At 37.7% G+C, this 26376-nt stretch overlaps 6 protein-coding genes across 6 annotated transcripts; 4 read left to right on the top strand and 2 right to left on the bottom strand.

Moving 5' to 3' along the window:
- Positions 1 to 34: 34 nt before the first annotated feature.
- LOC114519608 (transmembrane protein 41B-like) lies at positions 35 to 2341 on the bottom strand. Its single transcript, XM_028539769.1, has 7 exons — positions 2243 to 2341; positions 1504 to 1612; positions 1290 to 1418; positions 1070 to 1163; positions 871 to 975; positions 602 to 740; positions 35 to 377 (listed from the first exon to the last, which is right to left on the bottom strand). The coding sequence occupies exons 1-7, from the start codon at positions 2322 to 2324 to the stop codon at positions 208 to 210; spliced, it is 828 nt and encodes a 275-aa protein (XP_028395570.1). The 5' UTR covers positions 2325 to 2341; the 3' UTR covers positions 35 to 207.
- A 177-nt stretch (positions 2342 to 2518) lies between these two features.
- Positions 2519 to 3722, top strand: LOC114519268 (retinol dehydrogenase 12-like). The gene is made up of 2 exons (XM_028539371.1): positions 2519 to 3230; positions 3403 to 3722. Exons 1-2 carry the CDS (start codon positions 2564 to 2566, stop codon positions 3699 to 3701), a joined length of 966 nt encoding a protein of 321 aa, XP_028395172.1. The 5' UTR covers positions 2519 to 2563; the 3' UTR covers positions 3702 to 3722.
- On the bottom strand, positions 3717 to 7894 carry LOC114519265 (arrestin domain-containing protein A-like). Its single transcript, XM_028539370.1, has 12 exons — positions 7720 to 7894; positions 6795 to 6868; positions 6544 to 6675; positions 6283 to 6345; positions 5651 to 5760; positions 5435 to 5565; positions 5252 to 5348; positions 5038 to 5162; positions 4855 to 4927; positions 4682 to 4777; positions 4486 to 4573; positions 3717 to 4317 (listed from the first exon to the last, which is right to left on the bottom strand). The coding sequence occupies exons 1-12, from the start codon at positions 7779 to 7781 to the stop codon at positions 4271 to 4273; spliced, it is 1098 nt and encodes a 365-aa protein (XP_028395171.1). The 5' UTR covers positions 7782 to 7894; the 3' UTR covers positions 3717 to 4270.
- A 46-nt stretch (positions 7895 to 7940) lies between these two features.
- LOC114519468 lies at positions 7941 to 25938 on the top strand. The gene is made up of 29 exons (XM_028539608.1): positions 7941 to 8029; positions 14635 to 14720; positions 14998 to 15042; positions 15292 to 15411; positions 15648 to 15910; positions 16288 to 16381; positions 16469 to 16549; positions 16720 to 16973; positions 17052 to 17139; positions 17347 to 17724; positions 17901 to 18100; positions 18300 to 18498; positions 18611 to 18726; positions 18854 to 19118; positions 19308 to 19459; positions 19549 to 19676; positions 19997 to 20175; positions 20287 to 20364; positions 20495 to 20676; positions 20914 to 21022; positions 21272 to 21388; positions 21577 to 21672; positions 21928 to 22032; positions 22121 to 22348; positions 22453 to 22560; positions 22677 to 22751; positions 22856 to 23005; positions 23099 to 23176; positions 25622 to 25938. The coding sequence occupies exons 2-29, from the start codon at positions 14648 to 14650 to the stop codon at positions 25936 to 25938; spliced, it is 4278 nt and encodes a 1425-aa protein (XP_028395409.1). The 5' UTR covers positions 7941 to 8029; positions 14635 to 14647.
- On the top strand, positions 8238 to 9791 carry LOC114519467 (GTPase Era, mitochondrial-like). The gene is made up of 3 exons (XM_028539607.1): positions 8238 to 8535; positions 8737 to 9287; positions 9452 to 9791. Exons 1-3 carry the CDS (start codon positions 8238 to 8240, stop codon positions 9671 to 9673), a joined length of 1071 nt encoding a protein of 356 aa, XP_028395408.1. The 3' UTR covers positions 9674 to 9791.
- On the top strand, positions 10129 to 12701 carry LOC114519269 (short-chain-enoyl-CoA hydratase-like). Its single transcript, XM_028539372.1, has 4 exons — positions 10129 to 10593; positions 10954 to 11407; positions 11751 to 11965; positions 12239 to 12701. Exons 2-4 carry the CDS (start codon positions 10960 to 10962, stop codon positions 12416 to 12418), a joined length of 843 nt encoding a protein of 280 aa, XP_028395173.1. The 5' UTR covers positions 10129 to 10593; positions 10954 to 10959; the 3' UTR covers positions 12419 to 12701.
- Positions 25939 to 26376: the final 438 nt, after the last annotated feature.

Below are 26376 nucleotides of genomic sequence, written 5' to 3' on the forward strand. Positions count from 1 at the left end.
GAAGGCCGAACTCGATGCAAAATACCATAATACTTCCGAGGAATCAATGTTTCTTTATTTCTGCCACAAAAGTAAAGATCTTCCATTTTGTTGATCAGTTACAAAAACATGCATTCAACAAATTAAAACATTATTTTACAATATAGTTGCGACGTTCGTACGAGTCAGCGAGGAGCGGTTTATAGCGAGATAATTGTGTTTCTTGAATCATTCTAGTTTTTTTCTCAATTGTCTTCTAAACAAGACAGGTGCGAGGGAAAGTAAGGCTGAGACAATAACGATTGCTATCGATTGAAATGTCATAACGTCTCCTGTTGTCGTCAGCTTGTGAACCTCAACACCAGCAGTGATGTAACCAAATGACGGTGGAGCAACGCCTGAAAAAAAAAATTACATAACTTTACTCTTACTACACACTATAATGCGTCCGAAAATTTTTGATAAATGCATCTTAACTCGTTTAAAGACGTAAGGTATTGGAATGCTTCTTATATTGAAGGTTCCAACACTTGATGATTGAACTAACGCTTGCGAGAAACGATACTTTCTTTCCCAAAATTATTAAATGCTTTGCGTTCTTTAATGTTTTAACCATCCTTACCTACAAATGTCCCAACAAAGAAAGGCAAGAGAGGAACGTCAATAACAGGAGATGAGATGTTGATAAACCAGTTGGGTAGAAATGGCGTTATACGAAGGAAAATTATATAACTTAATAGATCGTCTTTGTGTTTTTGTACCTAGAAATATATTGAATTTGGTTCATCTGAGCTGCGTGCTTGGTAGAGAAGGTAATATAGTTTGATGGTTGTATTTCATGAGATTCGTGATGGCATAGCAGCCCAAAGCATGAAAAAAGAGAGAACTTACATTTGCTTGCCACTCAATAATTCGTTCAGGAAAATAATATTTGATAATTCTTGTTCCGACTAAGTATGAAAGTAGGTAACAGAACGATGCACCTAGGCTAGAGCACTGTTGAAAAGAATGAAACAGCTTTAATAGATGTAGTTTTATTGTAAGACTAGTTATTATTCAGTTCATTGCAAGAAATAATCTACCAGCTTACCAGGCAAACTAAAAATAAGGCAAGTGGAAATGGGAAAAGAAATCCTGATAAAATGCTCAGAAATATTGAACCAGGAATTGCAAATGATTGTAAGCTAACAGACAGGTTAAGAAAAATAATCATTCAGATATTTTTTAGTTCGGTTCCTTCTATCTTTTGTTTGGATTATTGCAGATGGGGTGGTTTCTTAGGGGGCACTTTTAAATTATGTTAAGGATACAATATGTATGTGTAGAAGAATGCTAGTACAACTGTAAAAAAATAATCATCTTTATAATTGGATAAGACTGTAGCAAGACCCTTTGCATCTTCCATATTCATAGGTAGTTTCATCTTAGCTGCATCCTCCCTTCAAGAAATCATAATTATTATATCATCTTAGCCGGTTCATGGACATTATGCATATACACATATTGTAGGGATGAAGTACGTACTGTTTTAATTTGGGAAAACGCGTGTAAAGAAACACCATCAATAACAAAGATGAGATAAATATTATTGCCAATAGGAAAAATGAGCCTCTGTGATTTTCACTTGAAGTATCTGCAGGATAGTTAAAATAATATGAATTATTTTTTTCTATAGTGTATAGCAAGTCGGAGGCCATAAGTCTTAGTTGACTGAGAGTCTGTTGGACAATTTTAGTCTGTTTTTCTCCTCTGTGGGTATTTTGAATATGCATTGAGTTGACTAGTGTTATTAAAATATTTATATGTAGTTTTTTCATTGCATTTGGAGATGAACTCTTGTTCAGACATTTTAAATATTTGCAGCTCTTGCTCTGCTAATCTCTAGGGCATTTGGGGTCAAGGCAAGGTGGTAATTACAGAGTAATCAATAGGTACATAGAATGAAAATTACCAGACAAAATATCAATTGCCTTTATTAGTGATTATTTTCGATGGTAATTGATATATAAAAGGTGTATCAATTACGAAATATGTTTTGAAAGATAAGAATACAACGTGAAACATACATGACAAGGCAACCGCAAATGTACAAGCATAAAATTTAAACAAAAACAAGGGCTATTTCATGTGAATTATTATTTAAATAGACAGCGTATTTACACAGATAGCATGCAATCGACCACCATTGATATAGGCTAAGTTTAAATGTGAAATCAAAAATGTAATACGCTCACGAATATAAAATACCGGTATTTGAATGTACCTTGAAAGAAATACTTCCATTCTGGATATTTTTGAGGCAAAGGACGCCTCGATTTTATTTGTGGCGTCGTTCTTGTTGACATTTTGTTGTCGTCGAACAGTCGAGTTTACAATATTTTGTTTTGAAATATTCCCCCCTGAATACAATAGCTTGAATATGGTATGACGGGGGGTGATAATATATCCGTAAACGACACGTGGACAAAGATAACGGCTGCTTGTTCGTCTTGGTTGGTGGTTACATGAAGTAATGCACGTAATCATGTTTCATTTTTGTTTTTCTTCTCAACAAAATAATCTTTTGAATGAAATAAAAGTAAAAATGCCAAATAAAAACATTGAAATGTTCAGAATTGCATTTGTCGGAGCTTGTGGTGCGTTGGTTTGGTTCTTAAGGCGCCATTTTAGCGGTGCATTTTGCAAAAATGACGTAAATTTACGAGGAAAAACAGCGTTAATCACAGGAGGGAATACTGGTCTTGGCAAAGCAACTGCACTTGCTTTGGCTCAGAGAGGAGCAAGAGTCATTCTTGCTTGTCGCAGTTTAAAACGAGGTGATAAAGCCGCTTCAGAAATACGATCACAAGTGAAGAATGCAAATATCGCCGTGTATTTTTTGGATTTATCTTCCCTAAAATCTGTACGAAAATTTGCGCAGGATTTTTCGAGAGCTGAAAGTGAGCTTCATATTTTGGTGAATAATGCTGGAATATATGGTTGCCCGCATTGGAAGTCTGAAGATGGTTATGAAATGCAATTTGCTGTGAATCATCTCGGCCATTTTCTGTTGACAAATCTTTTATTGGACACACTAGCCATGTCTGCTCCAAGCAGGATAATAGTTGTTAGCAGCGCTCTCCACAAGAATGCTAGGATTCCATTTGATGATCTGAATGGTGACAAGGACTATCATCCCAAGAAAGCATATGGACAGAGCAAGCTTGCAACCTTGTTGTTTGCACATGAACTGAACAAACGTCTACCATCAGGTATTTAAACTACCTCATAGAGTCCTCATAGATATATATTTTCTCATAATGACCTGAAATGCAAGATGCAAGTGTCACACAAAGGTGATGCATTAAATTTCATTGAGAAATATCAGAGAACAGAATTTAAATAATACTGTGTTTGACTTCAATCTCCTGTGTGTTCTTTTAGGAGTTACTGTGAATTCAGTTCACCCTGGAATTGTTTGGACAGAACTTGCTAGATATAGTTCATTCAACCCTATTCTTAGATATCTTGCCTATCCATTTTTACTGCTTATATTAAAAACTCCTTGGCAAGGAGCACAGACTACAATATATTGTGCCACTGAGCCATCATTGCAAGAGGTATCTGGACTATACTTTGGTGAATGTGAACCTCAAGAATGTGCCCCACATGCAAGGGATGATGGGATTGCTAAAAAACTTTGGGATGTCAGTGAAAGAATGACTGGCTTGCGGGAAAAATAAGCTGCACCAATGCTGTTTATACTGAATATTTTTTATGACATGAACTATTACATCTGTATAATCTACCTAATACATATTAGGCAGTGTTCAGACTGAGTTCTCGTAACTGGTGCTCGTCACTTTTTCTGGTGCCTAGGTTGAATACGGCTTCCAAATGAATTTAGGCACCATGTCTAACAGTATTCCAGTATAGCACTCAACAAGAGAACTGTGCTTTGCATGTTTTATGAACCAGTTTTGACTTTGGCCACCAGTGCAAGGGACTCAGATTGAACACAGCCTTAGCTCTACATTACCTAACTATTCAATTTCTTTTGTAACCAGTTTTGAATTTATATTCTTTTTTGTAACCTAGTTTAAACTTTGCCTAGATTAAAGTCTCTCTTGGAAATGTAAAATTTTCACTACAGAAAGTCATCATTAATTGTGGATGGTGCTGTTAAACCTCTCCGTGCATTTAGTGCTTGTAGGTACGTCTCTCATATGCCTCGTGTTATCCATAGTAAAATATAGTTTTTCTGAAATAATTTTATTCCACAGTCCCATTATAAACATATTGTAAAGTTAAACTAGATTGGTGGACCAAAGCCAGGAACATTGGAGAATGTTTGGGAATCTGTAATAAGAAACAGAAACACATGATACTCACACCAGGAGGTAGGATTTGGGCAGGGTATACTCACGAGAATCCACCATGGTTGGCACCAAGGTGGGCTGAAATATGTGGCAACCTCCTTGGCTGCCTATTTTGGGGAACACTTTGAAGTTTGAATCCATAACTTACTCATGATGGGCTGTGGTACAGCGCAGGCTCCCTGGACGGCAACTGGTTGACAGTTGGCAAGCCAGGGTGGTGCTGCCCATTGCTGCCACTAAAAGTGAAAAAAAAATGTGAAATATCAGTGCAATGCCTTCCTATTACTAGATATAGAAGTTGTGTGCAGAATTTTTTCCAATTGTGATGAGGTATTGACACTTACATAGTTGTTGGATGGAGCTGTTAGGGTGATTGGAGCATGGATTTCTATATCAGGAGCCCAATTGACTTGCATTTCAATGTCAATGTGATATGTACACTAGAATATAATGATCAAATCAATCATATCTTTACTACTGGCTTGTGTGAGATGTGTTTGTTGGGGAGAAAGAATACCTGGATATGACCACCTTTTGTTGTTGGTTGAATCTCTTTACCATCTTCTGATCTCAAAGACAAGTCAATGTCACTAGCAAACATACAATATGACATTCAGATAGCTGACAGTGGGTATTATGTTGATGAATAATGACAAGACATGGTTTTAGGATAGTGTTCTAGTGTTAAAGGTTAGATTACCATTCTTTCTTCTCTCCAGCCTGGCATCCATCATATTTCCTTTCACACACAGTGTTTGTCAATGATATCCTCTTATCAGTTTTGTCTTCATCGTCTTTTCCTCTTAAATGAATCACTTGCATCAGCTAAAAAAAAATGAAAGATTTGTTCTACTGCGGTTTAATCTGAGGGGAGTAACATAGTTGTAAAACTCTAACAACTTGTTGTAACCAACCTTTAGCACAAAGTTTTCAATATCAACAGCTGATTCATTATCAACATCAACATGAACTTTGGCTGTTGAACCAGCTACATAGACATTACTGTCCAACCTAAACCATGAATACATGGTAAGATACTGTTCGATACTGATATGTGACAAAAATATATGAAAAGTTGAGATATAGTTTCCAGGAACCTTGTTTTTAGCTTGACTGTTCCTCTCGGAATACAACAACACATTCTAACAGTTCCTTCTTTTTCGTGAGTTTCTGATTGGTTGATCTGGGACCTCGCAGCATCGGTCCTGATCACCAGAGGTTGTGACTCCTGAAAGACCATTTAACAAACATGCAATTTCATTAAAAATTGGTTTGAAGCACAATGATCCAGGTGAGAGCCTGACAACATCTACCTTCAGTTTCCCATGGTGAGATTCCATTGCTGCCTTCACTTTGTACTTGATATTTGCCTTCCAAGAGTTTTCTGATGAATGAGGTGTCTTTCCTTTCATGCAAAATGTTCCTAAACAGTACCAAAGCCAACCCAACTTTTAGTTATGCAAATTTTAATCATTGTCACTATTCATTTCTTTAGAAATGAATTGTTTTCACAGTCTATAGGCACGGGAATGACCAAAAGTCAGGCCAGCTTTGTTACTGCAACCATAGACAACCTTGGAGAAGGGGTAACCAAGGTCTTACAGGGGATGGCAGGATAACAGAGGTAACAAGAGGTTAATATAGAGTAGCAAGGGTAACATTGGGGTAACTGGAGGTACATGTGGGGTAACAAAGGGATAACAGGAAGTAGCAGTGGGATAGCAATGGGTAACATGGGGTGAAATGGGATAACATGAGGAAACAAAGGGGTATCATAAGGTACAATGCAATAACAAAGGAATAAGATGAAGTAACCAAGGGTAACAGGAGAAAACAGTTGGATAACAGTGGTAACACAGGGGTGACAGTTGGTGACTGCATGTGAGGTAGTCATTTTGGTCAATGACTCCTGTTCAAAGTAATAAACAATTTTCTCCTTTTTTACCTGGAATTTCTTGTTGTAAAGTGTATTGGAAAGGATATGCATAATGTCCAATGGGTATGCCATCTAAAAATCCCAGGAATAATAAAAATTTTGTGGTGGCAAGTGGATCAATTCTCAACTAGAATTGATTTAATTTACATGTCCAAAATGATGTATCAACCTCCAGGATATGGTATGAATGCATTCTTAATATTTAGTGTATGGCAGAATATATTAAATATTCTTTCATATAGGAAACAAGAATAGTTGGAAACACAGTACCATGGTATTCAACAAGTTTAAATTCTGTTTTGAAGAAGGTCTTGTCTCCTTTGACCTGGCGTTGAACTTTCTCCCATTCCACGTTTCCATCTGGTCCTTCTCTACTCACTTGTTGCGTGTATTCCCACTCACCTAATTTAATATAAACATCCTTATCTTCCTTCCTACGAAAAATTCTCCGCAGGATTTCCAACAAAGTTCTTTCAAACAAAGCCTTATGTTGAAAAATGAAATATAAACAGCTTACATACATTTTTCATAACCTTTGAGCTTCAGCTTAATATCTTGAGCAGTTGTTGGTGAACAGATCCAAAGATATACTGTCCTGAGATTTAAAAATTTGATTTCTATGTCAAATAATTGTTACAAATATGCACATCTAGGGGAGGATGGCAACCAGGTCTGCAACACTGTGAAGGAATTATAACTTTTCTTTTGTGCATCTTCGAAACCTCACTATTTTGTCTCTGAATAACACTGGGGCCATTGCATTGCTTATGGTAATTTCCACACACAGCAAGAGCTGTTTGCAATAGCATTCCAAGCTTGATAATCGAAGGGCCAATATTCATAATTTGTGTGCTGCTTTATCGCTCTTTGAAGTCGATCATTTTTACCCTCTGTGGGATACATAAATAGGCCTCCCCCATCTATAGAATTACTGGTCTTTTTAAGTAAAACATTACTGGAATTATCAAAGCAGTATTTAGTGAACCCACTCTAATTTTAAACAACTATAAATCTGTCAGATTAAGCTGTAGAAAGAGATCTTTGCATTATATTAATTGCATATCTTTTTAAATATTTCAAAATAATATCAGGTTATAGGAAAAGTAAATTAGAGCATGTTAAAGGATCTTGTGTGGTCAATGCGTTGGACACGATAGATGCTTATTGCTTGATGATCGTAGACTAGCTTTTCAAAATACAGGAATAAATTATTTATATTATATTACAAAAATATAGCCAAAAAATTTCTCGATGTTTTCACCTTTGGAAGGCCCTTCGTCCGAGAGTTATATTCATATAATCTCTTCTGACGAACGCCTTTAAGTCGAAACGTCGAGAAGCTTTAGTCTATTTTAGGCAGTTGTTATACACATTTAATGCAAAGTCTGAAAACGTTGCCATGCTGCTCCCATGTAATATGGATATTATAACAAAAATATAGCCTACCCATATATAGTTTCCCCAGCAAAATACTCCCCTTTATTCGTGCGAATTGAGATCTGGTTCATCTTATTGCGCGGTAAATTACAATTGAAACAAGCAACTGTAAAATAACCTTTTTTTTGCTCCTTTTTCAGGACAAAAAGGAAGTAAACAATCAATTTATATATGCAAGAATGTAGCAAGGTGGAGTGCCTCAGAAAGGAAATTGTATCCTTCCGAAGACCCTGGGATCCTCCCCCAGATTTCTGGCGTCACGAAGTTGATGACAGCCGAAGATTAATCTCCAAGAATCGTATTTTGGGAATTTATTGTGGTGAGTGTTAAAAATACAAAACATAAATATGTCAAAAAGAATGAAAACAAAAATAAACAAGCTATGGGATATGCAATTATCAACGCCAGTTATTGTTCCAGATAAAAGAACAGAGGTCAGTGTGCATGCTTTCGGAGGCATTCGGCACCAAATCGTGAAGTGTTCGGGTTTTTAATTATAATTATTAACTATTTAATTAACGGTCAAAATGGCGGTTCAAGTCCATAAAATTACTCCGTTTTTTGCGAGGAGTATTCAATCCAGAAGCTCGTTTGAGAAAGGGTTAATTCGTCAAGTGTTTCGGTCAATTTCAACAACTTTTAAAGCGCTTACTTCCTCTGAGGAAAATGATGATAAACCAACGCGTCTTTTGCGCGTCGCAGTGATTGGTGAACCAAATAGTGGAAAATCAACTTTAACAAATCGCTTGGTTGGGAATCAGGTTTCTGTCGTGACGAATGTGCCGCATACCACAAGACAAAGGACTTTGGGCGTTTACACTGAAGGTACAGTACTCTATATTTATTGTGGATTAACAGAAGAGACTGATTAGAATAGTAATATGGCTAATTAGAATGGTATGGGCTAATTAGAATGGTTTGGGCTAATTAGAATGGTGGTATAAACTAATCATAATAATAGTATCGACTGATTAGAATAATGATAAAATGAAAGGTCTTCTGCATATTGTTTCTTTTTATACTTAGGTAATTGCCAATTGGTGTTATTGGATACACCAGGCATAGTTACAGTGGAAGATGGTAGACGTCTAAAAATGACCAAAGAGCACATGCGAACACCTGCAAGCTGTCTGGAAGAAGTTGACCTGGTGGCAATACTTGCTGACTCAGCAAACAAATATCAACGAACGAAAATCCATCATGAAATAATCCACTTACTTCAAACACACGGCAACCTGCCAACTGTGCTAATACTGAATAAAATAGATCAAGTTCGACACAAGGTGAAGCTGTTGCATTATTCAGCCGTACTCACAGAGGACAGACAGAAGGACGAGTGGGGTTATCTACAACAGGGAGGGACAAGTAGGTTTAGTCATGTATTCATGGTGTCGGCACTAACAGGAGATGGGGTGGATCACTTAAGGCAGTATATGCTTGCCAAGGCAACCCCAGGGAGATGGCTTTATTCAGCTGGTGTAACAACAGACTTAGATGTTCAAGAACAAATTGCTGAAATATTTCGAGGGAAATTGCTCAGCTTGTACAAGCATGAAATTCCTTGGCAGACCAGACAGGTTGGTATAGTGTGATCTTGATTGTGTACATATATCAAGTGCGTTATAACAACTGCCTGAAATAGTCAAAAACTTCTCAATGCTTCAACCTAAGGGCATGGATATATTCAAAACAGAGGAATGCTGACATAATTTTCCTCATCTTACATTTACTGTACTTTTAGGTAAATATATTTTGCAAACAAAAAGATGATGGCATCCTTAAGGTGCATCAAAAGCTTTACTGTCGTCGAGATAGTCAGCGAAGATGCATTTTGGAGAAAATAGATGAACTTCAGCAAAATGCCAAATTGGAAATTGAAAATACACTAAACTGTTCAGTTGATTTGACTGTGGAAGTTGGTGTGTCAAAGGCTATGGTAAATAATCCTGTTCCAATGATTTAGGAAAAAGAAGATTGCTTAATATGTTATTGTTTCTGATGAAAATTGCTGAATTTCTTCCACGATTTTTCCTTGTAAATTGAATTTCTTCTTGGCTCAAAACTGTATTATAATAATTATGAAGGTTATGAAAATATTTATATGCTAATTATATTTGTAATAAATTATCAAAGCATGCTGTATAATATAACTCAATATAGTGTCTTGAGGAACGCAAATCTTGGCTTGTTGGAAGAATCGAACCTGTTCAGTCTGTGAAAATTGAATCTCGTATTTGAAATCTTGAAGTATGGGATGTGAATCGAGCATGACCGGCTTCTTTCAAATGACTGGCGATCGTAAATATCACATGAAAGCGAGGCTTCGGGAGACTCTCCACTTCCGACATCCGATGAAGAAGATTTTCAAATGCCTTTAGCGTCGCGTGGGCGAGAAAATACAATGCAAAGTTGCCTTAACTCTTGAATAATCATTGGAAATCTTTCTGCTGTTTCCAAATACCCAGAGACCTGCTACAGCGGTCAAGAATCAGCTTGCAAGGCCTGCTCCGCCCTGACTCCACTCAGTGAGTCAGTGATGATGAGGGAAAATATTTTCATTTGACTTCAAACACCAGAACAATCAATTTCTGCTCTGCGCAATGAAGCGACGAACAAGGTCGGTGTTTATTCTTTGAAGCGCTAATCAAATTTGACAAGTATTTTATTACTTCATTAAACGCACCCACGCTCTCGTCTTATATTGCCTGGTAACACAACAGCCAGCCAGCGACAGTCAGCGTGATTCCTTGGTCATTACTCACTCATACGACGGAACATATTATCGAAATAAAAACCATCAGTTTGGTCAACTGAGAGAGACATCACCCTGCCCAGAAACGAGAATTCCTGTAGTGTAATCACATATTTAACTTTAATATTTGGGTGAGTTAATGTGTTTGTCTTCTTTGAACTTTGTTCAAACGAATAATTTTGCATTCATCATCAAGAGTAAATTCCACAGCTACAGTAGAGTTTGCTGGCCTTCAGCACCCCAGTTAAGCCAGCCCTACCAATCAAAGCCAATAAATGATTGTCAAACTTAGTTGCATGGTTTTACATTGTCAACTTAGTTGCATGGTTTTTAAAACTCTTTGGTTTGCTATTCAATTGATGGGTCTGGTCTAAATAACTAGGCATGATATTGTACTCTCTTAGAATAGCATTTGCGAGGACATTTCGACTGAGATTGTGGGGCAGAGCTGCTTGAGCTGGTGATAATGGAACATCTTATGTATATTGTAGGTAACAATGTCATATGAGGGATACACAACATTCAAGGTCGAAGTGAAGGACGGCGTCGCTTGGGTTACGTTTGACTTTCCTCCAGTCAATGTTCAAGGCAATGCTATGTTAGCTGATCTCGATCGTTTAGCTGCAGCATTGGAGTCAGATCGTGCTATAAAGGTTGTTGTCTTCCAGTCCTCTCATCCAGACATCTTCGTCTGTCACGCTGATATTGACATGCTCTGTGAAATACCAGCAGCAGAGCGGAGTAGATCAGAACCGATATTGTACTTACAGAAAGTTCTGCAAAGAATCAGCTCTCTTCCCCAGGCAACCATCGCAAAGGTCGAGGGTATGGCGCGTGGGGGTGGTCACGAGTTCATGCTTGCATGTGACATGAGGTTTGCAGCACGTGGCAAAGCCGTGTTCATGCAGATGGAGGTTGGAATGGGAATTGTCCCTTGTGGAGGAGGTATTAATATATTTCGTTGCTAGATGTTCAGATTTGGGAGAACTAGAAGCAGAAGATGCTTGTTGCCTAAAAACATCTCTGTTATCAACATCCTTTCGTATGCACCCTTTCCCTGGACTCCTGGAGTTAATCTGAACTCCTTGGTGTAGAGTCTGGGGTCTAAGAAGAGAGAGCCCGCAATCATATGGAGCAGAATCCAGAATTCATATGGAACCAATTCGAAAGGATAAGTCCTCAGGAATCAAACGAGATGCTACCCAACAGTTCCAGTCTACTCTTAATTATAGCTGACCTTCAGGTGTTCTGCAAGGTCATGAGTTTCATCAGCTGTTCATTTTGTTAGGTACCCAACGCCTTGCGCGCCAAGTGGGAATGGGACGAGCAATGGAGATCATTCTCGGAGCACATGATTTTAATGCTGATCTCGCTGAGCGCTACGGTTCCATCAACCGCGCTCTTAATCCTGATGAGATTGGATCGTTTGTTGAAGAGCTCGCTAACCGCATCGCGAAATTCCCAGCTGCATCAATCACAGCTTGCAAAAGATGTGTTATTAAGGTAAACCATCTCGATATCTGCATCATCTCTGAGCAGTTTCACCTTTTGAAAACATCTAAAAATAAAGTAGAAACCTGCAGTAATCAATTTGAAAGCATTTATTGCTGCCAAATATTATTATTATACGAAAGTATTTAAGAAAGCACCATCTCTCCGATTTACAATCCTTGCTCTTTCTCATGCTTTCATACTATTAAAAACCTTCAATGTGAAAAAACAAAGCTCAATCTTCAAGATTTCTAGCATTTTTATTTCCCAATGTTGCCTTTTAAGGCGGTTGAGACTCCTATTGAAGAAGGTTTAAAGGAAGAGGCGTATCAATTGGGACAAGCAATGGCGTCCACTCCGGCTGCGAAACGTTTTGCGTTTGGCAAAGAGAAAGGAATTCAAAATGACTTGGAGACACAAAAGAATTGGGACAAGGGAGTGATGGATATTCAAAATATTCAATAGTGGATTTGAATGTCGTTCAATCGTTTCTTGTTTGTTATAAATTCGGATACATCGTTGTATTTCTGTCCCATTTCGGACGTTCATTTGTATGAGTGGTCGCACAACCAATAAACAAATCAAACTCGTCACACATTTTTGTTAATTTTAATTTCATATTCAGCACAGATCTCTGAGCTTGTAGCGGGCAACAAACTAACAAGACTTTCTGCTGTTTCTACTCATTTTAACTCAAGGTAAATATGAGAGACGAAGTGGAGCAGGGGGTATGTTTAAGCCCCAGTTCGTCGCTAATCTCGCAGTCTTGATAGCGGAATATATATTGCATATATATTGCTCTTGTTCCAAGTAATTCATCGTTTCATGTTTAATTAGCGATGCAGTAGGTTTCCGCCAATCTCTAATTAAATTGCACTTCCAACTGTCCGTGTCTCGTTTTTCAAATATATTGCAATACCAAAAGATCTTATTACCTTGCCAACACATGTAGAATTTGGTCGTTCTGCTGGGATAGTATTATCTCGATTAGCTTTTCCTGAAATTACTGAAATGTACCGAAACCTATCTTTCCTACCACCCTCTGTTCCTATTTCCTTGCCGGCAGTGATATCACTAAAAAAGCCGAAAACGATTTTCAGATACATAAACGATTATTCTCACCAGGTAGAGCTGGTTTCTAACCCCAAGGTCAGCTGTGATCATTCAGTAAAAATTTTCCCTCCACCTGCCGTTAATTTTACGCCAGTCAATGATCATAACGATGAATCAGGCCTGGATGAACACAAAATTTTCTCCCGAAGACTTATATATTAGTAACACAGCCCTTGTCTGTGGCTACCAGTCAGTTCTGCGTGCTTGCAACAAGTTTTCCTCCTTCCAACACTTTAAGTATGCATAAATAGGGCAATTTCTATAATAATTAGAAAAAAGCTTCGTAATATTAGTAATATGAGTGTTTTTATCATACTAATATTATTGTATTAAAATTGCATGAGCTCTCCAATGCGTTTGAGGCATGACAATGTTATTTTTTGTTGCACTTTAAATGTTTATATGTTCGTATAAAGAAAGTTTCTCATGAATATAATCGTTTCTGATCGAATATATCGCATGAATATCACGGAGAAAGGGTACGGGTAATTTTTTGTCGAAAGAAGAAATGAACAGCTGTGTCTGCATGAAGCGAACTTGCTATATATGCAGATCACCTTATTTCACCTGTAATATAACTTGTATTTTTAGTAGCAATTAATGTTGTAGGGTTGTACACTCCCAAGTATATATAGGGTAGTATAGCGTATCTTGCAGAGAGCAACGCGTCGCAGTTAAAAGGTAAGGAGACTTCTGATAAAATCACGAATCTATAGTTTTGTTTTTTGTAGCAACACAGGACACGATTTAGTTTTCCTACGCACTTGCACCCGTCGCTTACCAATAATTAATTATTCGTTGGCAATAACGCACTAAAACTTTCCACGGAACGAAATCAATTCATTCAAAATCGACATCAATCCATTCGTGCCATGCATGGGACGTTAATCCACGTATTCATGTGCTTGCTTTTGTCATACGCTAAAAAACCTTTCTCGTTTGATAGGTGGGCTGGGTTTAAAAGATGTAATCTTGTCGAGTTAGGAAACTTCGACTAATTATTTAAAGCGAGAAATATTAAGGCAACTCCATGGGATCTCGCAAATATTTTGTTGCCTGAACCAAAAATATGACAGCACAAATTTAAATAAACTGTTTTATATATGTAAAATTTACCGACAGTATAGATATTGTCATTTTGATATATGTCATCATGTTTTCCGTCCCTTTAAACAATCTAAATCAACTGCGATCTCTTTTAAAAAAAAAGGCAACTGATTATCTCAGTGGAAGATGCTATAATTCGTATATATGATATTCATATATATGCTATTTCAGTAGATTGAACGTCGCCATCGTTATCAGTTCTCTCATGAACTACTTTACCTTTGTGTCATATCATATATTATAATAACTTTATTGTTCATTACAGTATATTAGAAACTATAATAAAAAACATTGTCGGGCTAAAATATTTTTTAGACGAATCAAAACAGATAAAAGAATTTCTATTTTATAAAACGATTAGCCTAAAATAATAATGGAAATACTAACAGTGAAAGTTAATGTTCTCGGGTAAAAATATGTTTCTGCTAACGAGTCTTATACGTAAAAATATCTCTTTGCAGAGTTCACTAAATAATGGCTGATTTAAAGCTTGTGTCGTGTTTCTGTTTATTGGCATTCCTACAGATGAAGAATCATTTTACAGAAGGTTAGCTACACTGATGTGGTTATCCTCCACCACTGAGCATCACATGCAGTTCTCCAACTGAAATCATGCAGGGGCTGCATAACAGTCTGTTTTATGTCACGCGACTGAACATGGCTGAAATAAAATATGCATTTCATCGCAAAAAGCGTCGTACGTTTGGCTGTCCAGTGGCAATCCCCCCTCCTAATTTAGGAGTAATATCCTCCTGGACGAGCCCTAGCTATAGGCAATAATATCCATAGTTGGTTGTCACTGAAGTCAGATTCTGTATTTACAGGATGTGGTAGACCAAGTTCTCGACAACCAGGTGGAAAGAAAACAGGCATGTATTTTATCATTAGTTTTGAGCTGAGGTGGATGATGAAAAAAGCTTCGAGCTATCAGCTCCTGAAAGAAGTCGATATAAGACTACAAAAATCTATTTGCTTAGCTTAAGTGTGGGCAGAGAAGCAGAGTGAACACTGTGGGAGCGAGGTTATTTGCGTGAATTTAAAAATACTACTATCTATTAACATTCCTGACGTAACCACGCGTGTATTTGATTATTTTGAATAAACTTGATTGGTTTTAGGAGCATATCCTGACTGTAATTTCACAAATGGTTTTGGCGGTTGGGCCGACCAAGATGATGGTCGCTGGAAGATAGTCAACTCAACAAGTAGTGATGCTGGAATATTAACAGGAAGACAAGGTGAGGTTTAATGTAGCTCACTGTTAACAAAGGAATATTTTCTTCTTCCTCAACTATCTTGTGGATGAAAGTTTGAAAGCAGTTCTTCTCATGATATGTGTTTAACGTGAAACAAAAGCTTTTCTTTATCTTTTTCACGGTGTCAATTAAGTAAATACTGACCTATTATATAAAATTTCTTTACAAAATTCTGCTCAGCAATCTGTGTTAACATTACACGTATCTTTTCTCCCAAGGTGTTGGTGATAATTTTGCAATGATTGCCTCTTCATCATCTTGGTCTAGATATGCGAAGCTCTACAGTCACGACATCACAGGGTCTGTTTGCATGAGGTTTTATTTTTATCTTTATGGAAAAGAAACGGGATATTTGAAAATCAAAACAAGGGTAAAGCATAGTGATTATGAAATAACCAAGTTCACCCGCTATGGGAGTCATGGCCACAAATGGAACCTTGCTCGTATTTTCCTGAATTTTGCTCGAACTACTATTTATCAGGTATAGTGATGCAATTATAGCTACGTTTTCATAAGCCGTGAAAAAAATTAGCATTGAATAACTGGAATTAGTAAATAAGTTGATTCTTGAAGTAGTTTTCAACTTTCCATGGCTTCAATTTATAAAATAAGCCGGTTAGGATATATTTGCTTTTGGAAAGTAAAAAACTATTTTTGAGAATTTGCTTCTCATTGCCGCTTCGCGTCCGGGAATAACAGACCTCGGCATCCTGGCTCCTTGATAGAGCGACACGAGGTCCCAGGTCCATCCCTACCAAGTTTAGCTTCCCTGCGATGACTGTACTCATGCAGGGAGTCTAAAAAAACGTTCAATAAAAAGTGTTATACAGTACAGGCTTTTTTATTTACTTTGCTTAGATCATTATTTTTGTAAATGTCGGGGATTCTAAGTCGATCATTGCTATAGACGACATCTCATTCCAAAATCATACTTGTGATCATTTGCCGAAAGGTAAAACACTTCTTCTAGCTCATCTATTTGGACTTCCTCGAACGAAATGTCAACCAGTTTGAGCTGAACAACCTTAATTTTTAACAGCCAGTGTCGACTTCAACTGCACATTTGATTCGGGCATTTGTGGATGGAATGTAGGATATTCCGACTCACGGTTTGATCGAGGTAAGATCTCATGTCAAATTATAACCACGATGAGTCAAACATGAAGAATCGTATTCAATCGTTTTGCGTGGTTTTGAAATGAATCGTGGTCTATCGGAAAAGTTACCTTCAAATGCACTCGACATCGTGAGAATGATTCTCTTTAAAGTTTTGGTATCTTTGTTGTTTAGATTTAAACCAGTACGTTCTTAGCCTCGTTCAAGCAACGTTAAGAAGTCCAAGAATTTTTGAACGTGATGTCTGCTTCACTTTTCAATATCATGTATACAAATTTACGAGTAAAAAACAGCCTGGGATATTTGTATTCATTAAGGATGCAAATAATAGTCAGTTGCTTCCAATGTGGAGTAAACGAGGATATTATGACCGCGGAAAATGGCATACAGTGAAGCTTAGGCTAAGATATGAGAACGGTTTTCATCAAGTAAGCCTTGTGTTGTATCTGAAGCTATAACGTTATTGTAAGGTAACGATTAAAAACGAAACTAAATTCTTATTTTAGGTGGAAATACGGAACGTTCCTAGCTCTTTAACATATTTTGCGAATTTTTACATTACGTCAGAGATTGGCGATTGCAATGGCATTGTAGGTTAGTAGCTACATTCTATACAGTCATTAGGCCATGCTGTTGTATAAAGGAGTAGTTAACTTTGAACTATAGTTAGTAGCATGATTATCCAACTGACGATTCTTACCCAACTGGCCGTAGCGAGAAAGTTAGAAAGAGCCTGAAATTTTCAGGTCTTGGATTGTGTCACCCGACAAGGTTAAACAGCGATTTTTTCTATACTTTTAGATGAAAAGATATTTTTCGTCTCCATCAGGAAGACATCCCCAGTGCAACACAGGATTTCTGAAGACGGCGTTTATTGTGATAACTATCCAACATCAGAGTTTATTGCCAGGACTATTCCAAGCAAAGATTACCCGAAACCCATGTATTTATTTGATGATTCGCAGCATGTAGTATTCAGGCAGAGTGACAAACGAATGGGGGATGATTTAGTCAGTTATTTCTACGTCAGCATGGCTCGACATCAAGACAGTTCTGCAATTTATTACAAGATGCAAAGTGATATGTATGGACAGTATATTTCAGAGTGCAGGACAACTGCACTCGATGGAAACTGGACGGAAAATGTTGTATATGTGAAGAATCATGAAATTCATAAAGGTAGTAGTTTGTTATAGCCAACTCAAAATGTTGTCCATTGTCAATATTAAACTTCAAACCTTAAGCCCTAGCTCTAGGAGAATCAAGCATATTGTAAACACATGCAGTGGGCTCTACCTCATAGACCTAGTTCGCATTGGTCACCGACAGTTGCCGATGGTTTGTTATTACTTTAGACAATGGAGATTGTCCTCCTGGTTACCTTTCACTTGGCAAGAAAGACAAGTGTTTTTGGCTAATGTGCGATGACTCTTCAAATCCTGAATCAAGATGCTCAGAGAAACTCGGAACTCTGGCATCGCTTGACGCAGTTAGCACGAAACGTGCGACTGAATATCTCAAGTACATCAAAGCCACAAGCATTGGAATCAATCAGGTAATTTGCCCACAGCTTCGCAAATCTCACATTCTACCTCATCCCACCCCTCCTTACGCCCTACCTCATCCAACATCCCACCCTCCCAACTAACCCACATTAGCCCACCCTATCCAAAAACCCCTAACCCCACCCTATTGAAGTGGACCAGTTTTCCCTTAGATAACAGTGCTGATGACACCCACAACTTACTTCTTAGGTCACAATTGGTTTGTCAAACGATGGTCATCGGTGGATTTGGAGAGACGGACGAGTTTATGATGACAGTGATGGTCTTCTATTTGGTAGGAATATCAGCACGAAAGCATTTTTGTACTGGAAGGAAGAAAATAATTCATGGGTACTAAAAAGCGGTGAACCTAATGGAGTTCGACTTCACTTCTGTGAGGAGCAAGGAGGTAAATTATGATGTTTGATGTCGATTCTTGGAAAAGAGGGTTGCTTGTAAACCTTACCTTCTTCTTTGGTGATAAATATCGAACAATCACCCTCTTTTTACCCTTGTCATAGAGAATATTGCGTACAATTCTGGATCAAATCAATCAAGTACTGCCTTGGAGTTATCTTCACACTTTGCTGTAGATGGACTTCCTTGCACATACAGTTCAACAAAACTACTTGGAAAAGTAATGTTCTTGTGTTTTCTCTCGTTACTTCATGTAGAATATCAGTCAAAGAAGAACAACACAAAAGTTGAACCGGCTTTTATCCAACGAATTCTCACCATTTATCATATTTTCGTTGTTATCTTAGAGCTCCTCAAATTCCTGGTGGAAAGTGGAGCTTGGCGACGAAAAGGAAATATATCTTGTGCAGATTACTTGGCGCGTAGAGTCAAAGATTGATAAAGCCACTGTCAGCTTAGAAAGAGATGATGCTCTACCAAACTTTGTAAAGGAAGTAACGTCGGATGAGAAAAGTATAATTACATGTGGACCACCATTGCCTGCCCGCTATCTCAAGATTGAAAGGGAGAAAGACGCGGTGGAGATTTTTGAAGTGGATGTACATGCCACGGGTAGTGTGTCAAATATTTGTGTGCCTACATTTGTTCGCCAGAATGAGTCTCAACGCTATAAATACGTTTTAATCATTCAGAATACCCTCGCCATTTTGCACTGTTCATTTTACAGAACTTCAGATTTACTACGCTCTCCAACTTTTCTGTTCCACTTGGAAAGGTAATGATCATTTTTCTGTGTTCCAGATTCCGTTTTGAATGATATACGAGGTGTTATGCAAACGGCTGGTGCAAGCAAACAAGCCATACTCACAACTGATCATGTGTTTGAACTTGCGTCATCTTTTAAAGCTCAGACAGAGACATACAAAATGCAGAAATTAGAAGCTTACGTTTTGGTATGTGCGTAATCTTCATCATCGAAAAGATTCCTCGTTATCCATTTTCTTGTTCATGGTTTCATTGTTATTTTTAAACCTTTTAACAGGTTCCGTATGACGGCGTCTACAACTTCGCCTTCCGTGGCCATGTCGATGCAGATTTAATTATTTCTGGACACAAGGATGCAGATGATAGTTTGATGGAGCATTCATTTAACGAATCGTCCGGACAATTGTAATTATAGTGGCTTTTTAACAATTTAGGGAATTTAAAAAGAGTCGATTTAATTGATACCATTTTCACAAATTTCCCCTGGTGCACAGACTTGAAAACCTGTGCTTCGCGTAGGAAGAATTTCGACAGGAAATGCAAATGGAAATGATATCGCAATGTTAATCTATATTCGATTGAAAAAACTTCACGTAGGGCTGGCGCTAATCGTCAATCGCCAATCTAGGCTAAGCAACAAATATCATTTGGAAATAAATAAGCTAAAATAATAATCATATAATCGATATTGGGATCTACTCATCCTAAATTATTCTAATTTATAGGTCCTTCACGATGAGAAGGTCCTCAATCATTCTGCTAGAAGCTTGCAAGTTTTATTATGTAAAACTGTTGACATCTTTAACGTATTTTTCCAATGAGATCACTCTTAATATTGAATATAAGAACAGTTCAAATTGGATGCCGATTGAAGCGACAGAAAATCTTTTCTGGGTACTACCAGGTACATAAATAGTTTTTAAAAATTGGGTACTACCAATTGTACCTCAATGTACTACTTTATTGTACTCAAGATTTTATAGATATCAACAAATACTTATCCACTTTGTTTAAGGTCAACTTGAAGTTAAATTATCAGTCGACAACAGCACGGAGGAAAGCGTGTTCTTATCCTACCCAGTTAACCTAACAGGTAAAAAACTAAATTTCTTGATTATCAGAACTGCCAGCTGCATGTGAAATATTATATGTACAAGAACTGTAGTTTTTCTGACAGTAGGCTGTGAAATCATTTTTAAAATCGTTCTCATCTTCTGACACAGGTCGTTATAGAATCAAATGTTTGGGGCTGTATTGCGGTGACTGTCCTTTGGTAATATTCATATATTTTTCTGGTCATATTGAGTGCGTTGTTACTTCAAGTCGCAGTATCGCGCAAACTGACAAGATTTCTCTTCGTGTGGCCAAGAAATGGTTCGCTTTCCCTGGTCTGCAACCTATTCGAGTAAGTCTTAGTTCAGTCGACCTGTGAGAGTCCCATAAACCATGCAATGAAAAAGATCACAGCTGCCTTAACACACTAAGTTTCAAGGTTTCGGGGTCACAGCGAACTTTATTTTCTTAATATCTAGTTGAAATGTTCAACATGCAGAAAAAAATGTAGTAAACCTTGCCATAAACCTCCCTCTTTTGGTGCGATTTATATATATTATCCCCCGTCAATTTCTTTGCATTTCTTCAGATGGGTTACAAAACGAACGAGGATTGTCAATCCATCAAGGCGAACACAGGAAGCTTGAATTTGTCCGACGCTTTAGGTTTACAAGAAGTTGGAAAAATTAATGTGAAGGGTATGTTACATTCAATGATTTTACAGGAATTGATATTTCAACGCCCGTTCAACTATCGCGTTATAAATGCTTGTATATCTTCTAGATTTTGTATTAATTCCGTTGGAATAACAGGATGTTGAATCGTTGAAACATCATACTTTATATTAACTTATGTTGCTTCTTCGATCCCTCCCATAATTTAAAACACACTAAAACACATTTAGGGCTCTTATCTAAATGGTATGTATCCTTGCATTACCTTTGTAGCTCTCACATTAATTGCATGTGGCTTCACGCAGTCAAAATTTTGTCAAATTCGAGGAAAGAACAGTACAGTCGTTATCAATGGTTGGAGTCCTACTGAAGACGTCGATCAGAAAGGCCGTAAGTCGGATATTTTTAAACCGCATTTTCATTAATTGCCTTCATTATGACACCGTTGTCTAACCTGGGATAAATTAAACCATCTTTAAAAAGCTTTGAAGGTAATCTTATCTGAGGCCACAAAAGCCTCTCATGACAAGATTAGGCTTTACAAGTTATTCTTATGTGAATTAATTTCAATGTTTTAGACAAAGTGAACGCTCTGACTATGAGAGAGAACATGATTACCCATTTTTCGTACGTTGGGGTTCCGTACAACTGGATTGTGAAACGAACAGGGATTTGTATGAAATTTAGTTATAAAACCACAGGAGATAACAATACTTTATCACTTTCTTTCAAAACACCTTCTGGTCATCTCTCGTTGCTTTGGAGGTTACGTGGTAACCATGGTAATCTGTGGAAACCAGGCAGGATCTCATATATGCCTAACGAGTCGTTCGGGGTGAGCCAGAATAATTGCTGATGAATTTACTTTCCTTTGGTCGTTAAAATCAACTCAAATCTTTCTGCTCGTGATTTTTAGTTTCACTTCGAAGGCAGTATCAGTGAGCCAAACTCTACTGTCGCCATAGCAAATATTTTGATCACAACAGAACATTGTAAAGACGATAGTGGCGTGTTCCCTCATTTTGCTGACCCAGGTAAAAATATTTTGATGAAATGTAGAAAGTGTTGTACAATTCATTCTGTCTCAATCTACCCTCTACCATTTTATTGTTAATTTTCTAGACAGTAAATGCGACTCGAGCAAATATTTTCTTTGTGACAACGGGGAATGCATCGGTCATAGTTATGTTTGTGATGGAGATCCCAGGTGTGCTGATAAATCCGATGAAAAAGATTGTGAATGTCTCGCTAGTCAATTCAGGTGTTTGGGTTCGGGAGAATGTGTAGAAAAAAGATTCATGTGCAATGGAATTGCAAACTGCGGTGATGGAAGCGATGAAAAAGATTGTTGTATGTTTCTATTTTGATCATTAAGTATTCCTTAAATCTTCGTTGATGTTTTAGGGAAGAAATTTGCAGCATCAAACATTTAAAACGCTTTTGTTTTGTTTCAGACAAAGGTTGTGATCCTAAGCAATTTTACTGTCCTAGTGGTTTGTGTATCCCTTGGAATTCTACCTGTAATGGAGTACGGGATTGTCCGGATGGAGCCGATGAACCGAGTATTTGCGGAAACACCACTAGAAGTATGTTATTTAGTCATGTACAATTGCCCTGTGCCACACTCTTCCCCACGCCTTGCAAGCGCTACTGCTATGCTGTGTTTTTCGTTGTGCAGATCAGACTTGTAATCTTAACGATCTTGGTTGCTTGGATCATGTGAGATCTGAGGAGTTGTGTGCGAAAACACTAGGTAAGCCAGTTCCCCTGACTCGTCAGCTAGAAGATGAAGGTCTTGGACTGTTTGAAAGAGTTTTCGTTCAAGAGCTCTTTAAGAAAACCATTTCTTCTTCTCAGCGAATTGTGATTTCGAGAGAGGACTGACTTCGTGTCAATGGCATCAAGTCAATGACGGAAGCGATGATTTTGATTGGTCGATTGGTAAAGGTGAGACCTCGTCTAAGAACACTGGACCAATGACTGATCACACAACTGGCTCTAAAGAAGGTAAATGACGATGGCATAAGCTGTACCTCAACATTCTGTTGCTTTACCTTTTCATTAAAAGCAAGATCACACAAGCTTCTTTCAATTTTTTAGGCTCGTATATCTACATCGAAGCCAGCTCACCGAGAGTGGCCGGTGACAAAGCAACTCTTAACGCTGGACCGTTTAAAAGTGATACGAATTTCTGTTTTACGTTTTATTACCATATGTTTGGCCGACATATTGGTCGGTTGAGCATCTTTCAAAGTGGGAGGAATAAGACGAAGGTTGAAACACTTTGGACTCGAAATATCCCGGTTGATTCACGTTGGAGACCCGTTTCACTCAATATTAAATCGACAGAAATATTTTACGTAAGTGTAATGGAAAATAAAGCGTTTTTATAAACGTTTAAATGAAGAATATCCGAAGCAAATCTTTATTTCATAGTTGTCTATCGAGGGAGTTCGTGGTGATGGATCTCAGGGAGATATTGCAGTTGATGACATCTCTATGTTTCCTAAGAACTGCTCTGAGGCTCTTAATGGTAAGCAATTCCTTTCCTTAAGCGACATTACAGACATTTTATTCTTCGACTGACTTTTTCTTTTTTGTCTAAAGCACACTCTCCTTTTTGCTCGTTTGAGAAACCTTGTTCTTGGAAAGAGACGTCTGGAGTTTGGTCGAGAATACGAGTTGCTAATAGGAATCTATTCATGCTCCGAGGTATTCTTTCCAATCTAAGCTATGCGTCACTGTTTTTATAACCTTCACGCTATTAGAGTCATGGTTAGACTAGAATTAGGTTGTTGTGCTAAACGTAAAATGCAATGCACCATCAAATGTTAAACTGTTATTTTAGATCATTTTTTGAAGACGCAATCATCTGGCAAACTGGAAACTGTTTTAGCGGAACAATTTATAACCGAGTATTACCAGTGCATGACATTCTGGTATAAGTTCAAATATACCAATGGTATGACGTTCAAAACTATGCATTTTTATGATTGGAATATGATTGAATTGTTGCACAGTCTGCAGACAACGAACAAACAATGGATGTTTGGTGAGATGCCGTTAATAAGAGGAGTGAAGACGTCAAAGGTATTCAACTCATTTTATTGTGCCTTTTTGCGATTGTTAATTCAAGTTTGAAAGTTGTTAATTATTAGTTATGAAGTCTTTGGTGGTCTAAAGTCCCTTCAGATGCCGAATCGATAAACTCTCTCTAGCAACACAGATTATGCAAAATTAATCTTGCGCGCAGTTCTACTGAATCTCATGCTAACTTCTACTGTATCGTTTGTGTCTAAATCAAACGAGTCCGATGTATAAAATTGTGCTTTTCTTTCTCCAGCTTGTGGTCGAAGTAACCATTCCATCTCAGAAAACAATGGCTTATCTCGCCATTGACGAAATTAACTTTTCTTTGGAAACGTGTTTATCGTTTCGTCAAGGTAAATATGGGATCTTTATACACGATTTCTACGCGCTTTAAGATCTGTGTGATGCTATCGACACCTACTTTATACCTGGATTTAAATCTGTTTTGATTCAAATGGCTTTTGAATTCATTTCGTAGGAGGTTTTGCGTGGGTTCGAAAATCGTCAAAGTTTTACAACTCGTTGAAAAAGCGAAATAACGACAGAGGTGTTACAGTATTCTACGACGGACTAAATCCAGTCAATCCACCAGATATGTCTCGGGCATTGATTTCACAAGGTTTCTTAGAAAGGATCACGCCTGATAAAGTAAATTATGTTGTTGAGGACATTCGTCTGTCATATTCCGCAAATATCAGTTTGGGAAGCCGAGTTCTTATAAATCAACGTGTCAAATCTACAGCAATTCCGGGAATCGTGATTGCAAAGACCACCAGAAACTACGACGATTTATTGCCTCGTTCTCTGTTAACTGTTCGTCTTAATATTAATAGTTCGGACACTCTAGTTGAAGAAAAAGATGCTTTGTTGCTTCCATATCAGTTAGACCAGCATGGTGAGTACAAATTTGGAAAAAAACTGAGCCGTTCAAGCTCAGACCTAATCTTAACCCCAGTAATATCATAGGAAATACCAAAGCCCTTACAGACGTATCACAATTTTTAGGTCCTGCATGGCTGTCATCATTACCAGATTGTGAGTTCCCAAGTTTCAACGACAACTGTTATTTTGTTTTACAAAAACGAAATTGGTTTGATGGAGTCGATAACTGCAAGATGGCCGGAGGTGAAGTCGCAAGATTTGACTCGGAACTTGAAGAGAAACACGCTCGAAAAACATTCGCAAAATATTTACCTTTTTGGGTTGGGTACCACGGACATAAACACCAGGGGAAGAAGTTCGTATGGAGTGATGGTAGCGAGGATCTCTATAACAACCTGGACAAAAGAAGTCTGAATCTAGGATTGTCTGCGGGTTTGTGTGTGATGATCACGAATTCAAGCCTTTGGGAGCGACGATACTGTAGCGAGATCCTCAACGTTCTTTGCCGTCGACCTGGTAAGCAGATTTAGCTGATTCTTGGGTAAATTTAGAACAAGAGAAAGATGATCCAATATGAAGCATTAGCGAAGGTAATAGATGAAGCTATCGGCAGTAATACTAATGATCATTTTTATCTTTCTTTTCTACTAGACGTGCGAAAAACGACAATTTCCAAAGAACAAGGAAACAAAACGTTGAACTGTTCAAATCTCCACGCCGTTATTCACATTCTTCGAGTCAAACTAAATCCAGTCAACCCAGACACTCTTGGATCAGGTCTACCTAAAAACGCTTGCGAGAAAAAACCTAATGTTACCATCCAACTACAGAGTATGTGTCAATTCCAAACCTGGTGTAGTTTATCTGCAAAATCGATACGCGACAATTGCTTTCATGAAAGAGATAATTTGACAGTTTTGTATAAATGTGTTAAGAAGGCGAATGGAATAAATCCAGGTCAGTTTTAAACTACTTGTGTTAGCAGTAGCGTTGCCAGTCTTGTTATGCTAATATTTTGATGTTCATTGACCAGTGAAAACAATTAAACTCTGAGGAAATGGATATTTTATATAATAACTCGAGACTTGCATAGCAAGACTCATTCGTCGGCAGGCTACACCACTGGTAAATAGATCTTAAAATAAATAAATAAATAAATAAAATCATCTTCTGAAATTTTTTGCAATATCCTGTCATGCAGATACCTCGCAGGCGAAGTCTGTATTTTGTCCACATGATTGGGAAAATTTCCGAACAAGTTGCTACAAAGCTTACCCGGCAAAAATGACATGGGACAAGGCACTGGCGTATTGCAAGCGAGTTTCAGGCGCTTCATTGGTCTCGTTCAATGACAATACAGAGGAGGAATATGTTAGAAAAATAATGGAATCGAACAGTATCAAAAT

Source organism: Dendronephthya gigantea, unplaced genomic scaffold, assembly GCF_004324835.1.
Source record: "Dendronephthya gigantea isolate DGI-Jeju-01 unplaced genomic scaffold, DenGig_1.0 000013F, whole genome shotgun sequence".
Lineage (NCBI taxonomy): Eukaryota > Metazoa > Cnidaria > Anthozoa > Malacalcyonacea > Nephtheidae > Dendronephthya > Dendronephthya gigantea.